This window comes from Sorex fumeus, unplaced genomic scaffold, assembly GCF_029834395.1.
Source record: "Sorex fumeus unplaced genomic scaffold, SorFum_2.1 ptg000094l, whole genome shotgun sequence".
In the NCBI taxonomy this organism is placed as follows: domain Eukaryota; kingdom Metazoa; phylum Chordata; class Mammalia; order Eulipotyphla; family Soricidae; genus Sorex; species Sorex fumeus.
Genome location: NW_026606151.1, coordinates 19,100,401 through 19,117,779, shown reverse-complemented (window position 1 = coordinate 19,117,779; position 17,379 = coordinate 19,100,401). Strand labels below are relative to the sequence as shown.

Below are 17,379 nucleotides of genomic sequence, written 5' to 3'. Positions count from 1 at the left end.
ATGAATTGTCCTTCCCCACCCCCCAGAGAAGCTTCCAATGCTTTTGCGATCACCCCTAACCCTCTGACCCTTTGACCCTTTAACCCTTTGACCTTTCATTTGTGTCAGTTACTAAGTGAAAACTTCTGCTGATTTTGGATTTTGTATTGGAAGTAAATTACTTGTTTTTCTATTTCCCCTCTGACTTTTCATTTTACTATAGAGTAATGTTCTTTGCTTAAACACAGAAAGACTGTTAATGATATGCTCCTGATATCTGGGAGTTGAGTGACTCAACTGGGCAGCCATCATAATTACTTGACCCAGGTTGGTTACCATATACCGACCATCCTACAAAGGGAGGTCCCACCATGAGATATGGATGGACCCGGGGCAAGAAGAAAAGCTACCAGGACACTTAAATATGAGTTTCAGAAGCATAAAAGCACTGTCTTGATTCAGACCATTATAGACTTAAGAGATAGGACCCCCAGAAGAAGGACAAACTGAACCAGCCTGAGAACTTAGTCTGGCTTTTATGAAAAGCCCAGCAGGCTTTCTCTGGAGCTCAGAAGACTGCATTTTGGAACCTTTATCTATTTGTGTTTATCCAAATAACTACAAGTATTAATAGGAAGTAAACTTAATTGTTTATTGTACAAGAGAAAAGCAATATAGATGTCCCTGGGAGACAGAGTGTCCCCTTGAATTAATCCCTCCAAGAGAATTCCCTCCACTGAAACACTTTACCTCTGTAAATGATCAATCACACCTATGTGCAGTCCTATACCTCAAAGGACTTCAGATGTTGTTTAAGTGTGTTAACAGCTCTGCATTACACAGACCATTTTGATCATTAGCCATCAGGCTGTGGTTCCCCATCTCTTTGTTCCTCTGCTGAAGAGGCTGGGGAGGTTTCTCCTGGCCACGCAATGCATCCCCCACCCACATCGTGAACTCACAGCTATATTAATTAGAGATTGACTACAATTTTTTTCTCTGTTTATATCCCACTTTGACTCTGTGTACAGTTACTTTGAGCATGTTGTCATTAGGAACAATGCTACTCATTCTTAGCATATACGTACATGATGTTTCTTTTTTTTATTATTGAATTACATTGAGAGACACAGTTAAAGTTGTTCATTATCAGGTTTCAGTTATACAATGTTCCAACACCCATCTCTTCACCAGTATACATTTACCACCCGCAACGTCCCCAGTCTGTCCTACTTAGGAACAATGCTACTCATTCTTAGCATACACTTACACTTTGTTTTTTTTTTCTATTTTTTTATTGAATTACATTGAGAGACACAGCTAAATTTGTTTATTATTGGTTTCAGTCATACAATGTTCCAACACCCATCTCTTCATCAGTATACATTTCCCACCCCTAATGTCTCCAGTTTTCCTCCTGCTACATCCCTACCCACACCCAGCCTGCTTCACAGTAGACACTTTTACTTTTCTTCTCTGTCTCTCTCCCTCTCTAGGTATGTATCTGTGTTTTGTCTGTGTCTGTGTCTGTCTGTCTGTCTGTCTGTCTCTCTCCTTTTGGGCATTATGGTTTGCAATACCGATACTGAAATGTTATCATGTATAGCCCTTCGTCTCCTTGTTTCAGCATTTTCATGATCCATTGAAAGGCTTTTATTTACTAAGAAGAGATAAGTGGTGAGAATTTACCTAGGCTGAGTATTTATTTCATAAAACTGAATCCACTGATGAGAGGTGAGTAAGACAGTGTATGGTTCTTGTAGCTCAGAAACTTCCCTGTGAAGCAGTTTCCTCATCTGTGGTACTTGTTTAGAGTCTTTATATCCATTCATTGAATGCAAATCTATTAGTGATCTACTAAAGCTTTGCATCAATCTAGGTTATGGCAAATAGTGAAGAAAGTAACCAAAATTTCTACCCTCACAGAATTTGAATCCTATTCCTTTGAACTGTATATAAGAATAAGGACACTGTGCTCTTTTCTTATAAATCTTACAAAACATATTCTCTACAAATTTCTTACAAATCTGGGTGATTAATATACAAACAAGAACCTTCACCAATGTGGAAATAAGGCCTGAGACGCTCAGAGAAAGAGGCCTGTGGGAAGGTGAAGATGTGGGAGCTAGTATTTGAGTTGTAAAAGGAGACAAGTCCGGCCTCATAGTCCAGGAAAACCCTTAGACACCTAACCTCCTCCTCCAGACGAAGTGGAGTTACGGGAGATGTAAGGGCTACATAGTCCCCCTGTCCACAGCATCTGATGGCCCAGAATCCAGACTCAGGATCCCGTCTCATGTCATTGTCCCTTGGCACATTTTCCAGACACACTCCTACATCCCACTCAGATCCTGTTATATTATATATTGTAAAGGAATGTTTTCCTGAGGTGAAGACCTCACATCCCAGGACACAGGGTAAGTCTTTAAACCTAGCAGGAGTCTCATGCTTCACTTGGGGTGATCCACTGGTCACCTTGTTTTCATCCTTGTTTACAAGTAGGTCATTATGAGCTGTATCTGGATCTAGAGTAATCTTAACTGCAAAAAATTTAATAAAAATCATTAAAAAACAAAATAACATGGTTACTTCATCCTTATTACTATGTATATTCCAAATATAATTAGCCCATGCTCAAAAGAAAAATTTGTTTTTGATAAAAGTTATAGTTATTTTATCAAAATTCATTGTAGAAATTAAAACAGAGATCATGTTGGTCACAAAGTATGGTGGGAAGGATTGAAGAGCTAATACATGCTTGATTAGTAGTGGGCATGACTATCATTATCCAGCATTGTAAAATATTTGGTAGTAGCAGCAATATACTATAAAGGTTCTAACTACTCTCCTGTTCTTATTTAACATTATTTCAATATTTCTTACACTAGTACAAGCCAAAGAGCAGATGAACATATTTGACACATGTACATATTTTCTTCTCCAAAGCCCTTCTTCCATGTAGGATTTCATTAATCATGAAACACTTGAGGAAAAGCAAGACTCTCTATTTTTCCAAATGATACTGACTCAGTACAAAATAGAAAAATACAGGTGAATATACACTTGTTTATTGAAAGACAAGCTATTCCCAGGGCTTTAGGACACATGGCTATTCTCCAACTTTAAGTATTCTCTCTCTTGGTTTCTCATATACCATAAAAATTAGCTCAAGATGATGTGCCAAAGAAAAATATACAAAAAAAAAGTGATCTGAGTAGAGGTCAGTAAGAGAGAAAAAAATAGATGGTCATAATGGTACTAACTGAAGTACAATTTAAAACTAGAGGCAATTCTAGACAGAGTTTCTATATCACTCTCATCCTGTTAATCATAGATTTGCTCAAGTGAGCACCAGTAACGTCTGCATTCATCCTAGTCCTGAGATTTTAGCAACCTTTCCTTACTTGTCCTTCCCAATGGTGCCAAATTGGAGGCTCTTTCAGGGTCAGGGGAATGAGACACACCATTGTTACTGTATTTGGCATGTCAAATATGCCACTGGAGCTTGCCAGGAATATTTATAACCTCACTGAAGAGATATTACTGTGAATAAGATGCTTTTGCAAGTGGTTAAGCTAGATTTAATACCAGGCTTCTCCAAAGGTTCCTTGAGCTCCTCCATGAGTGATCCCTGAGCTCAGAACCAGAAGTAAAAAACTAAATATATTTTGGTTAAAAATAAAAATCAAATATTTATAGCACGGTAGCACGCTTCTCCCATTGTTCATAGATTTGCTGGAGCGGGCCCAGTAATGTCTCCATCGTAAGACTTGTTGTTACTGTGTTTGGCATGTTGAATACGCCATGGTTAGCTTGCCAGGCTTTGCCGTGCAGGCGAGATACTCTCAGTAGCTTGCCAAGCTCAATTAGAGGGACAAAGGAATTGAACCCGGCTCAGTCTAGCAGGCTGCGTGCAAGGCAAATGCCCTACTGCTGTGCTATCGCTCCAACAAAACACGAACACATAATGAAAATACTGTAATGTATTCATCTCAGTTAGAGAAAGGGTGCAATATTGTCATCAAGAAATCTAACTTTGGTTATAGTAATGGAAAACAACAGTATCTGCACAGATACACTTAACAGAATACATACCATTCACTTTGTAGATGAGAAGGTCTGAATTATAAGAAGCTTTGCCCTTATCTATCTAGTAACTGTCTCCATCACTACCCTAATCATGGCATAATGCTCTTACAGTATGAAAGCATTAAATTTTCTTGTATGAAACATGTGGGGCCAAGCATGCCTTAGAATTCAGAATATTTTTCTTCTCATAAATGCAAAGCAACATATGTATACACTAAGCATGTGGACACACCCAGCCCCAAGTTAGTGCTCATCTCATCAGCACTCCTACAACCAAATTAAGAGGAATAAATAAAGACAAAACGCTGTCCACAGAGCAATTTAATTTTGGTCACAAAGGCTGGCTTATTAACAGTGACTTTAAATCCCCACCCCCCTCTGTTGTTGTCAATTTGTATAACTACTTTCAGGACCAGTGACCAATCATGTTACATTAGACTTACACAGTAAAAATGATGGGTTTCCATGTCTACCAATATATTTTATTATGTCAGTGTTAATAATTTCATCAGATTTGTCCTGGAGACTCTTACTTTTTGAACTTACTTTGAAGACCCAATCAATCATGTTGGGAGAACCGTGCAAGCATTTGAGGGTTTTTTTTTTTAATTTGTATTTGTATTTACAAATTTTGTATTTTAGAGGAAATACAAAAAGACATCCAGCCTGCAACCAGCAAAGAGCTAGTCTCCTAGGTCCTACATACGTCAAGACTTGAATTCTGCCTACAGTCACAATGAGCTTGGAAGTGGATTGTGTTAACTTCCAGATTAAAAAAAAACACAGCCCAGTGATCATATTTATTGCAGCTTTGTTAGAGTCCAGGTAGAGGATTCCTCTGTGCTGTGGTAAGATTACTGAAATCTTCTGCGCTATTGTGTTCTTATTTGGTAGCGTGAGGGAAGATGTTGGATGCCATCTAGGTAGTGCTCAGGACTTACTCCTAAATCTGAGCTTAATGATCAGAATTTAGGGGACCATATAGGTGCCAGAGATCAAACCCAGGTTTCAACCTGCTATACTATATACATAATATATATATAGATAGATAAATATGTGTGTGTAAGTGTGTATGTGTGTGTATGTATACTATATACTCAGGCCTGTAACTGCATTATTTTTAACCACTAGAGTTCAATTAAATTAATACAGAAAATTTTCATAGTAGTTCTTATTTGATAGCATAACAAATCATAAAAACCCCTTAGTTTTCAGTTTTTTAAAGTTACAATTATGAGTTTTTATGGAAATAAAGCAATTATGGAAAGAATGAAGTAACGAACAGCAATTTTTTTATGAGGTAGCACTTGGCTTTCCATATGGTTCAAACACTTATTATGTCACCTGGTCTAGCCCTAAAACCACTGGCAGCACAGTCAGTCTTCATCTACCTTTCTGGATTTACTAAAAAAATTGAATGACATAAATATAATTGTTATGTCTCAAATCCTGTTCTCTATACCTTGTTTTTTATTTGGGACAGATACTGCGGTCATTTCCCTGGTAGACATCAGTATTGCACTGGTGAGAGACAGTTTGAAGAGTAATCAAGAAAACCAAAATTCTCGCTAGAATCTATCCAGAGAAGAGCAGTAAAATGTTGCCCAGTATTCCTCCCATCTCTATTATTTAGGGAACTTTTGAGGTCACATACCATTATACGTTTCAAACATTTTTATAAATTCACAGAAAACGTTATCAGGACCAGGCAGAGTCTCAATTTCCATTGAGACATCCTCTGGTGCATTTAACTTCATAGCAGAAATCCTGAAAAAGAGGAGTCCAGAAAATTCATCAGAACGACATTCCATTAGGCTCCATAAAGCTACTATCCCTCCCTCCTGAGTTCAAAGAGCACTCACCTGTCCAAAGTGTCTCTTACATCCTATAGAGAAAGAAAGATAGATGTTGGTATGGAAACATTAGCATTTCATAGAACTCCGATAGGTGGCTTTTCTCTATAAACATACCAAGGAGTAAACACAGTGGTTCCAGTCCTATGTATTAATGAATTCCCAGGCAAAGATTCCCATCCCAATTCCCTAGTACAGTGTTCTTCAACCTTTTCAAATCTGCAGTCCAATAGCTTTGTGCATGTCATTATACAGACCAGTAGTTATAACCACTGTGACGGACCATCAATATTCAACCTCTCTTCACTTGTTAATCAGCACCAGTACAAGCACAGAGTTTGAGAAACGCTGGCCCAGTATATAACCACGACAGTATCTAATCAACCTCAGAGGATTTTTTTCTTACTTTCGAAACATAATAAGGGGTTATTATTTCGTAACCAGGTTTTCCAGCAAGCTGTTGGGGGACGATCAGGAATTGTCTCATGCTTGCTCACTCTGCATGTTTTGCATCCAGTGGATTCATTTGTTCTTAATATGTCATAGGAGACATTGTTTGTTACAAAGTTCCTCACAGGTAACTTTATGTAGAGCCCTGAAGACTGACTCACTAAGCTGGTGCAGTAGGTTTACACAGTGTTGCTGTGCTACCTCCATTCTTTATGAAAATAGAATAAGGAGTAAAGGGCTTTATCATAGTGGGCAATGTCCTCACTGTAGCTAAAATCAGTCCTCATAATATCTATTAGAGTAAGATACAGGAGAAAATGAAGGGAAAATTTATCAATAATTTTGGTCATCGATTTTATCCTCCACCAGTCAGCAGGAATATCTTGAGGACATTGTTTGACACCAGGAATCTCTAAAAACGACTGAGGCTACAAGATGCCAATAAACGTTCTCCCATTGTTCTCTGAGAACTGTCATATATATCCAAGGGCCTCTTTTGTATTTTACATAAAGACCCTCTACAGACTAGTAAAGGGTACCCATATATAGGCAGGTGTACCTCAGAAGCATCTCTTAATTTCTCCACAGTGTGTGCATTTTTGAAAACAGCAGCAGCCAGTCCTCCGATATTTCTCACCATTTCCACTGAAAACCCATAAACTGACACCTTCATCCATTCCTCCACGTGCACAGTCTCACCTGCAGTAACTCCTGTACTGAGCCCTGACATTTCCTCTCCAGTTCCAGGATGTGTTTGTTGAGTTCCTGGTTTTGCTTCTCCAACTGGGCTTCCCTGTCCTGCAGTGTCTTCAGAATTTTCTCTTTTTCATTTTCTACTTTCCATACATAAGCATTCTCCTCCATGTGTAGGATCTGGTGAATTTCCTTAAAGATAAACTGGCTCAATTCTTTTTCACGCAGTACTTCAGACTAGAATGAAGAAAGCATATTTAAATAATGTTAGAATGTTTATCTTTAGATGGCTAAGCCACCAAAAACTACAGTAGTTTTATTCATATAGAGTTAAACAGAACCATTATAGGAGACAGGAGGTTTACCTCTCAGGGATTTGGGTTTCTCTACATGGTACTTGGAATTTTTGTCCTCCCACTACCCTTGACTATTAGATTAATGGAAGAAGGAACGTCCACCGTGAGACAAAATTCAAAATTCACACAAAGAGATCTGGTTAGAGGTTTGGAAAGTCAACCTCAAAAGCCCACTGACCTGGGGCTGGAGTGATAGAACAGAGGGTAGGGTTGCCTTCCATGCAGCCAACCTGGGTTCGAACCCAGCATCCCCTGAGCATCGCCAGGAGTATTTCCTGGGTGCCGAGCCAGGAGTAATCCCTGAGCATTACTGAATGTGACCAAAAAAAGCAAAAAAAAAAAAAAAAGCCCACTGACCTGTGACATTTGAGTATAGACTGTTGATTTACATTAATATTGCCATAAAACTATGAATTTCTCTCCTGAACAGTCTGCTCAATCATAGAAACAGAACTTAATCTGCATTTGCAGATGTTGTTGCTCTATTTTCTGCTCATCCTCATGAATTTTTTTAATATGAATTCTACCTGGAGAGACCCTTTCCTCACAATGATTCGTTTCTGAGCATGGAAATATGCATGCCAGACCCTGCATTGTGATAAATTTTTCACAGTGGAGGGTCTAGGCTTCAAACAGGAAGGTTCTTTGAGATGTTTAAAGCTTTTAAACCAGTCAAGATGAGTCTGAGTCAGAAGGCAACTTATTTTGCTTCTCCTAACTGATATTAGGACTCCTCCACTGCTCAATTCTCATAGTTGTGGCCAAACACTAGCATAATCTATTTCGTTTAAATTGATGAAATTAAAGCACTGCTTTGTTTTTCCCAATCCTTCTATATGTCTAAGCTCTAGGGGGAATTTTTGAAGTCGACTAACTCAATCCTTCTATATGTCTAAGCTCTAGGGGGAATCTTTGAAGTCGACTAACTCAAATTCTTACCTGAAATTTTGTTAGTTGCTCTCTTATGTTCCCTTGCCATTCCTTATTTTGGTCTTCGAGTTTCCTCAGGTGTGTCAAAGTTTTCTGGAAGATTTCCTGAAGGAAAATTGTTTGATGAAGGTTTATGAATTGGGCAATTTTTCATTACACATCTCAGAGGAGATCACAGACTAAAACATAAAATAATATTGGAAACTTTTATAGTCCATATACTTTCAAGGATACATACTGAGGGATTTGTGTGAAGTGAAAAATTTGATCTTCCGAGAGAGGAGTGTCTGCCATAGAGGTATAGAGGTAGGATAATGGTGGAGGGGTAGGAAGACAGCAGGAGTGAATCTGGTAATATTGGTGATGGGAAATGTACACCAGTGGAAACGATCAGTGTGAGAACGTTGTAAAGCTGAAACACCATCATGAACAACTTTGTAACTCTGTATATCATGGTGATTCAATAAATAAAATTTACAAAAAAAGTTTCAATCTCCTGAAGAACCTGAGCAATTGATAAGGTTAATATCATTTTTCTATTTTAGAAACAGATTCTTCTGCTGATCCATGGCCTAAGGTATATAATACTGCATTCTCACAAATGAACACTGTACAAAGAACAAGAATGTAATAGTGTATATGAATATTTTATATAAGAAGGTGTTAAATCCAGAAAACAACAGCAGATTATTGACACCTTAATATTTTTATGTATTAGTTTCTATAAGAAAAGGTAGGCCGAGTACAACTACAGGTTTTAGAAAGAGTCCAGGGACAGATGGAGAGATAGCACAGGGGTAAAGTTGCTTGCCTTGGAAGCAGCATACCTGGTCAAATCCTGCCTATATTTCCTGAAGCACAGCCAGAAATGAGCCCTGAGCCTAGAGCCAGAAGTGATCCCTGAATACCCCTGGTGTGGTCCCTAAATATAAATACTAGTGGAAGAATCAAAGCCCAGTGAAGGTCGATGAGACAGAACATACGTTTTATCAGGATTCTGAGTTTGAACTCCAGAACCATATTTTCTCTGAACACCAGCACTGCATAATAAGTCAAGCCATGGGACTTTTATCACATGCAGTGACCTCTGGTATTAGTACACTACTAGGAAAACACTCTTGAAAAAAACAGAAAGGGACGGGGAAGAACTGTGACATCTAATGAAAAACATCATTATGCAAGCAATTTTAACTTATTTAGTACCAATATTAAAATTTTAAATTTTCTTTCAAAGTAATTTCTCCCAATATAGGAGTGCAATGTAAGGTTAACAAGCTTCTATCTTGAAAATAGTAGCCAATTATCTTCTTGTTCTGTAAAGTCAGTATATTAACTTGTCTGAATATATAGGCATCTTTATCAGTTCTTCAATGCCATCTGGGGCTTTATAAAAATTTTTCATAAAACACTGTTGTTTTGCCATGAGCCAAGTGTTTTACAGATATCAATGTCCATAGAGATTATGACAACACTCTGTGTCCATACATTAACATGCCTCTATATATGTATATGTTAGACACCCATTATAAAGTTCATCTGAAGATTAAATTGATCAAAGCTATAATATCATGCTGATTTTCAGACTAAACTGTTTCAGGCCCAGGGATACAAAAGGGGAACGGGTACTTGGTGAAGCACTCTGGGCAGTACTCACCTTGTGACTTTGAAAGGCATCTGTAGCAAGGACCGTGGTGTGCTCTTTGTGCTGTGGTGTTCGCTCACAGCGCCAGCAAATGAGCTGACGATCATTTTCACAAAACAGGCTTAGTTTCTCTTCATGTTCTTCACACAAATATTCCTGCTCAATCTTCTTTATGGTGTTAATGATGCTTTCTAGGTGCTTACTTGGCCGGACACTCTCCCTTTGAAACTGTGCCCTACATACAGGACACTGGTTTCCCCTTGGTGATGACTTGTTTCTCTTCTTATCAAGAATTTCCATTATGCAAGGACGGCAGTAAATGTGTCCACAGTCTATCATCACTGGCTCATTCATCAGCTCCAGGCAGATGGGGCAGGTGGCTTCCTCCCGCATGGTCTTAGCTGTGCCTGAGGCCATGGTTTTTCCCCAAAATCGTTAATGCTGAATCTAAGAGGTAGGGATCAAGCAGATGGGATTTTATTCTAAGTGATGGAAATACATGTCACCTGTGCCGGATGGGACTGGCACTTTCAGAGAATGAATTTGTGTGAGAACAGTAGTACTATCACAAGTGTTTTAGATTATATTAAAATTAAAATATCTAAATTTAGTGTCTCATTATATAACTGGACACGTTTCATTTCTTAGCCACTGTACTTGCTGGTGTAACTGATCCTCCAGATACAGAACACACCATAACCACAGAAATTTTTTTCCAGACCAATTCTAAGAGAGAGAAGCCAGAAGTTATTCCTAACACAGATTACAACTGATCAGAATGAATATTAAGAAGCTTTTAACATAAATTTCCAATGTACTGTTACAAATACTGTGTTTCTATTGATTGCTTGTAACTATAGTAGCAACACTTAGGAATTAAGGCTGCCAATGAAGAAAATTCAGTGGTTTCATATTTGACTAATGAAAAACCCCTCTCTGTATTGTATCTACCCCTCCCTCCAAAGAACAACAGTGTCCATTCAATGAAGCCAGAGAGATCCGTCTAGGTTGATCGGCAGTAACTGACATGTCCATTCTGTCACTCTCCCTGATCTGAGGAAAGGAAAACTGATCTGAGAGGAGGAGAATTGTAGTTCCTAGATCAGAGCTTCTGAAACCCCAGCGAAAATGAACCTGCATTTGCAAGACTCCCTAAGAAAAGCTCATAATCAAATGATTTCACCAGTGTATGAAGAAAATGGATGAATGAATTTATTTTTTCTTTTTGGGTGACACCCGGTGGTGCTCAGGGGTTATTCCTGGCTTTTCACTCAGAAATCACTCCTGGCAGTGCTCAGGGGACCATATGGGATGCTGGGAATCGAACCCAGGTTGGTCTCATGCAAGGCAAATGCCCTACCTGCTATGCTATGACTCCAGCCCCTGGATGAATGAAATTTGCCCCACCAAGTGATCAAGTGATCCCTGATTCAGAAGTAAACCCTGAGCTCCAAAACCAAAACTCAAAGAAGCAGTGGCAATTAAATCAAACTACCAGAAGTTCAAAATTCTTTCCTTATGGCAATACCTGAGTCCTTATGCGTGTGTAGAACTTCAGGCAAAGGCACTGTGGAGAATGTCAACATAAAATCTCTTCCCCAAAATCATTCAGGGTTCTTGCTCCTCTGGAGAAGCTCACAATCTCTTTTGAATGGGCGTTTGCTTTGCATACAGCCAATATGGCTGATCCGAGTTCAATTCCTCCGCCCTTCTCGGAGAGCCTGGCAAGCTACCAAGCTACCAAGAGTATCTCGCCCGCACGGCAGAGCCTGGCAAGCTCCCCGTGACGTATTTGATATGCCAAACACAGTAACAACAACTCTCATGATGGAGACGTTACTGGGCCCGCTCGAGCAAATCAATGAACAACAGGAGGACCGTGACCGTGATAATGAAATTACTTTATGCTAAAACAAACAAGAAAATCTTGGTAATAGTATCTAATCACATGTCAAGAAAGTCATTAATCAGTACCAAGTGGACCTCATGTCAGAAACAGAAATATGTTTAACATATGCACTTGATAAATGTAATATACCACTTCACTATACCATTTTCAAAAATGAGCAAAATGCCTGTATTTATGCTTCTCAAGACACAATTCCTCCATGCGTATGAAAAAATCAATATCATTTATTATTAGAAAAGTGAAAATTTAAATAATAATATGAAACATTACCCAGAAAAAGTGCCCTTATTCTTATGGATAATTTTAAGGGTTGACTGACAATTATATAAAGACATTCTGTTTTTCTTACATATTTATTTACATAATAGCATCACAAGTAGCTTTTCTAAAATGTTAGATTACAGCCTAGGGATATATAATTTATATTTTAGGTGATGAATTCCCAAAAAATATGTTCATGAAATCTAATTAAATCCCCCTAGATTATCAAGGTAAAAGACAGTGCGTTCTTGGTGCTAGCTGGAGGAATCTGAAGAAGGAGCCAGAGTGCATCTTGCCTTCTAGTGGGTCTTTTTTTTTTTTTATCTTTTTTTATCTCTCTCTCTGTCTGTGACTATGTCTGTCTGTCTTTCTTTCTCTCTGTCTCTCTCTGCCTCTCTGCCTCTGTCTCTGTCTCTGTCTCTGTCTCTCTCTCTCTCTCTCTCTCTCACACACACACACACACACACACACACACACACACACACACGTACACACACAGGAGCCTTAGCTTCATTGAACAAACCTTGGCCTTACATTTTCACTCTCTTCCCCCAAACACTCACATTTTTGTTGTCAGTCTTCTCAGCAGCTTCTATTTACTGACAACTTCACCAAGGAGTTCACTTAAAATGGATTAAACTCGAAAGTGAAACTGCTGTGGGTTTCAAAATCCTGATTGCCACATATTTAAATTCACATTCTTCTGACTGGGTGGGAACTGTGTACGTCTTTTCTCCATAGCAATTAGTACCCTTTAGAGCATTTGCCTTACATGCAGCTTATCCAGGTTTGATTTTCTGCATCCCACCAGGTGTGATTCCTGAATGTAAACCAGAAAATGACCCCTGAGCATTGTCCAGTGTGGTTCAAAAACAAAAACAAAACAAAAAACATAAAAATCCCCAAACCATGTGACACAACAAAAAACCCAGGAAACTGTTCTATGATCTCAGAATGGTTTCTAAATTAGAAAGCCTCTTTTCTGACTTCCACTTTCTGACAGCCAGTGTTCTGACTTCCACTTCAGATCTATCTACATTTGCCCTTAAGCCTCCGAAGAGTCTAAGAGCCTTTCTGGTCCATGTGATTTTTTCTTCAATGTTAAGTTGTGATTTACATTAAGCATAACTATAATAAGGTGGAAAATAAGGTATAACATATGCAGGGTTCACAATGAGCAGAAACCCAGTTTCCCCATCTGTCTGTCTCTGTCTGTCTGTCTGTTTGTCTGTCTGTCTCTCTCTCTCTCTCTCTCTCTCTCTCTCTCTCTCTCTGTCACTTGCCTTATGCATGGTCTCCCTGGGTCCAATTTCTGGGTGCTGGTGTTCCTTCCACTTTGATATATTATTGAATATATTAATTATTTATATATCTATATCTATCTATATCTATCTATCTATCTATCTATCTATCTATCTATCTATCTCTAAGCTTCCTCTTCCCCACATCGACCAATATCATTTGGAGTGTCATTAGGGAGAAAAACAATGAAACTTCATCAAGATTTCTAGGAGAACAGAGGTAACACCATGAAAAAATCTTCCGTTCAAGGATTTTTTTCTTGAAGAGATGACTCATAGTCACACATAGTCAGAAAATAAACATTAGTCATGGGAAATTTTGATGTAGGTCAGAGGTCTCTCTCTCTCTCTCTCTCTCTCTCTCTCTCTCTCTCTCTTTCTCCTGGGTTGGTGCTCTTTCTGCCACTTCTTTCCTTAGATCAGAAGCAGGGTAAGCAGGAAGTGAAATATTAATGAGCCCAGGACACCAGAAAAATGAATACAGGCAGCAGGATCTAGTGATAAGTCAGCAGAGAGGCAGAATTGTTTCTCTTCTTTTTCTATAACCCAGTGCAGTGGACATTCAAATCCATGGTGTTAGGTATGGCTTGTCACACAGCCATTGTCATATCAGATAGAAGGTTACAGCCAGGTCTGCCTGGGGCCCTAATGTAGAGCTCATTGATGGGGCAGCACACTCCAATGACTCTCACAAATTCTTTAGGAGCTGAAGTGCCTCCCAGTTTAAGGGTAAGAGTTCCCTCTCTCTGGATGTTACCACCATCACTGTCCTCCCATTGTTCATTGATTTGCTCAAGCGGGCCCAGTAACGTCTCCATTTTGAGATTTGTTACTATGTTTGGCATATTGAATATTGAATACATCATGGGTACCTTGCCAGGCTTTGCTGTGTGGGTGAGATACTCTTGGTAGCTTGCCGGGCCCTCTGACAGAGACGGAGGAATCGAACCCAACTCTGCTGGGCTGGCTGCGTGCAAGGCAAATGCCCTACTGCTGTGCTATCGCTCCACCACCATCAGGGGAACTAAAGTCTGGTGCGTTTGAAGTTCCCTTGGAATAGGAAATCAAAGCCCCACTAAGAAAGGAAACACTAAACTTCCCTTCACTTTTCCTCTCTTCATAGGTCATTTCCAGTCCTAAGGACACAAAAGCTTTCACTCTCAAATATTCACTGATGTTTAGGATGCTTAGTAAGACCCTGGGAGAGAGTTGTGATGGCATGTTAACAAGATGCAGCAAAAGAGAGGGCTGCTGCATATATTATAGCTGTATCTGGATGAAATTCTATTGTCTAACCTTATTAGATAAAAAATGGCATCTATTAATGCCTTAGAGGCTACAACTATCCCTTTAGAGCAACTATTACAACTCCTGTTGTACCTCCTAAAACTCCTGAACCAGAAGAAGCCAAGGAGTGGGACTTACCATTGTCTACTAGTGAATCAATCTGTCTCTGATGCAGTGAGAGGGAAAAATCAGAACAGAGTCACTTAGATAAAAAACAACTGAGTGTTGGGAAGTCTCCCCTGGCTTTAGTATTGATTGAAAATGAAGAATGAGGATGGTTGAAAAGACATAACACAATATAGGGCACTTGCCTTGTGCATGGCCTACCTGGGTCCAATCCCTGGGTGCCTGTGTTCCTTACAATTTGATGTATTATTGAATATTTACACTACTTAACATGCTTAAGTGAAAGGAATCCTCTAAATTTATTCTGAATTTTCCAAATGCTGTAAGAGTTCATGGAGTTTCTGTTTGGATTGGCCAACTTTATCCTCAACCAATCCTGTGAAATACATTAACTTGCAGTTAATGGTATTAAACTACATTTCCAAGTGCTTTACATAAATGGATGTCCTTAAAGACCATGACAACGCTCTGGGATGTTGTCATGTGGATGCCATGAATTGCCTCTGATATTTGCCATTTCATGTGGTTGTGTTATGTGCTCCAGTTCTTGAGCTTATCTTAAATGTCTCAGCCCAGGTACAAGAATTCATCATTAGTATCCTAGGATTCAGGAGTCCTTCTTCACTCCAGGATCCAGCAAGAGAATCCACTTTGTGAGACACTTGCCATTCTGGGACTTACCTGTATTTCAACTTGGAATGTGCAATTCCTTTCTTTTACTTAATAGGGTACCCTCGGCTCTCTCCCCTTTGGAGGAACCCAAATCCTCTCTTGAACATCTGTTCCTCCCACTTACTGAATATCCTATTGTTATGGGGAAGGGGGAAGGAGATAGGGAGGGGCACCAGGACATCTAGATCATTTAGCTGATCATTTTAAAAGTTATCAACATGAGGGACAGACAAATCATAGAATTAGCTAAGGAGTAGAGATAGAAAACATATAGAAATGGTACAGGAGAGGAACTTTTTCTTTGAGCCTTCATCTACTCCTGGTAGAGCGCAGAGAAAGCACTCTTCTTACTTTCTGTAGCCCTGAACATTCTGAAATATTTTTTGTTTATTCCTTTATGTCAAGTTCAGAAGAGCTTTCTTTAATTTGGCAGAGTAAACTGGGAAGAGACAAAACGGGTCAGTGTCCTTGGTGGAGCCCCAGCAATTCCTACATCTTGGCTGAGCAAAGGTTCAGGTTATACTTCCATGTGAGACAGGAAGTTTTCTGGGTCAGCCAACATGATCTTTGAGGCCAAAGCAACTGAAGGTTGAAGAGAGTGCCGCAGGTCAGTGGGCCGCCCACCATGCAGCCCACCAGAGTTTGATCCCCAGTTCCACCTATGGACCCCCAATCCCTGACAGGAGTGATCCCTGATACAGAATCAGGAGCACAGCTGCATGTGGGTCCAACCCTACCCCATCGTACCAAAAGAAAAAATGTTCTTCATCAGTGTCTCTGCCGCTTATTAATTCATCTCACCTCTATAATGTTGCCAGACTCTCTGAGAGGGGCAGAGGAATCGAACTCGGCCCGGCCATGTTGGCTGCGTGCAAGGGAAATGCCTTACCTGCTGTGCTATTGCTCCAGCCCAATATTGGATATATATATATAATAATATATATATATTTATGTAGGAGTACTGCTATTTATTCAGCCATTGATTAGCTGATTGAATTGGGCATGAACTCCACCTTACTTTTTTTTCATTTTTTCTAATTTTATTTATTGAATAACCATGAGAGCAGTTACATAGCTTTCACGTTTAAGTCTCAGTCATACAATGAAATACCAGTAACCTTCACCAGTGCCCATTTTCCACTACCCAAAACCCCAGTATACCCCCATCCCACACCCTCCCTACCTGTGGGGTAGATGATTTCCACAATACACTCTCTCCACTTTGATTACATTCAATATTTTGACACCAGACCCACCATTATTATTTGGGATTTTACCCCAACACTCAGATCTGTTGAAAAGGCAACAGTAAACAATTTGTTTTCTATTGCCGGTTAAGAATAATATATGAGAGGTCTGGAGTGATAGCACAGTGGGTAGGGCGTTTGCCTTGCATGTGGCCAACCCGGGTTTGATTCCCAGCATCCCATATGGTCCCCTGAGCACCGCCAGGCGTAAATTCTGAGTGCAGAGCTAGAAGTAACCCCTGTGCATTGCCAGGTATGACCCAAAAAAGCAAAAATAATAATAATAATAATAACATATGATGTTGCGTGGCTGCAGTAGTGACCACGTGATTTTGAAATTCCAAAATTTTAACACAAATCTGGAGGAATTTCTGCCAAAACCTGCTGGGTTCTGAGATTTGTTCCTGAGTCTCTGGTATCATGGCCATTAAGTAGCTTGATCAGGAGCCAGAAAGGCCATTCATGGGTGGCAAATTGGAGTCTTGTTGGGACGGGGAGGAAAGGGACAGCTCCACCTCCATCCCGTGAGGTTCTGAGTGTCTCATCACTGAGGGCCCAACCTGACAGTCCAATGGCCTCTGGAG

General features: G+C 39.6%; 1 protein-coding gene across 2 annotated transcripts; it reads right to left on the bottom strand.

Annotated features, from left to right (window-relative positions):
• Nucleotides 1–610: 610 nt before the first annotated feature.
• Nucleotides 611–12,797, bottom strand: LOC130040446 (E3 ubiquitin-protein ligase TRIM38-like). 2 transcript variants are annotated; one of them, XM_056132523.1, is made up of 7 exons: nt 12,726–12,797; nt 10,005–10,439; nt 8,360–8,455; nt 7,071–7,301; nt 5,931–5,953; nt 5,723–5,835; nt 611–2,519 (listed from the first exon to the last, which is right to left on the bottom strand). In XM_056132523.1, the coding sequence occupies exons 2-7, from the start codon at nt 10,407–10,409 to the stop codon at nt 1,999–2,001; spliced, it is 1,389 nt and encodes a 462-aa protein (XP_055988498.1). In that variant the 5' UTR covers nt 10,410–10,439; nt 12,726–12,797; the 3' UTR covers nt 611–1,998. The 2 variants fall into 2 exon arrangements, with proteins under 2 accessions (XP_055988498.1, XP_055988499.1); XM_056132524.1 differs by lacking the exon at nt 12,726–12,797 and adding an exon at nt 11,521–11,893.
• Between the last annotated feature and the right edge of the window lie 4,582 nt (nt 12,798–17,379).

Excerpts from the sequence above, each read along its gene's own strand:
- LOC130040446 (XM_056132523.1), bottom strand. The coding sequence starts at position 10,409 with ATGGCCTCAGGCACAGCTAAGACCATGCGGGAGGAAGCCACCTGCCCC. Across the intron at positions 7,302-8,359 it reads AGCAACTAACAAAATTTCAG|TCTGAAGTACTGCGTGAAAA; the intron begins GTAAGAATTTGA and ends TCTTCATTCTAG. Across the intron at positions 5,954-7,070 it reads CAGTACAGGAGTTACTGCAG|GATGTAAGAGACACTTTGGA; the intron begins GTGAGACTGTGC and ends CTTTCTCTATAG.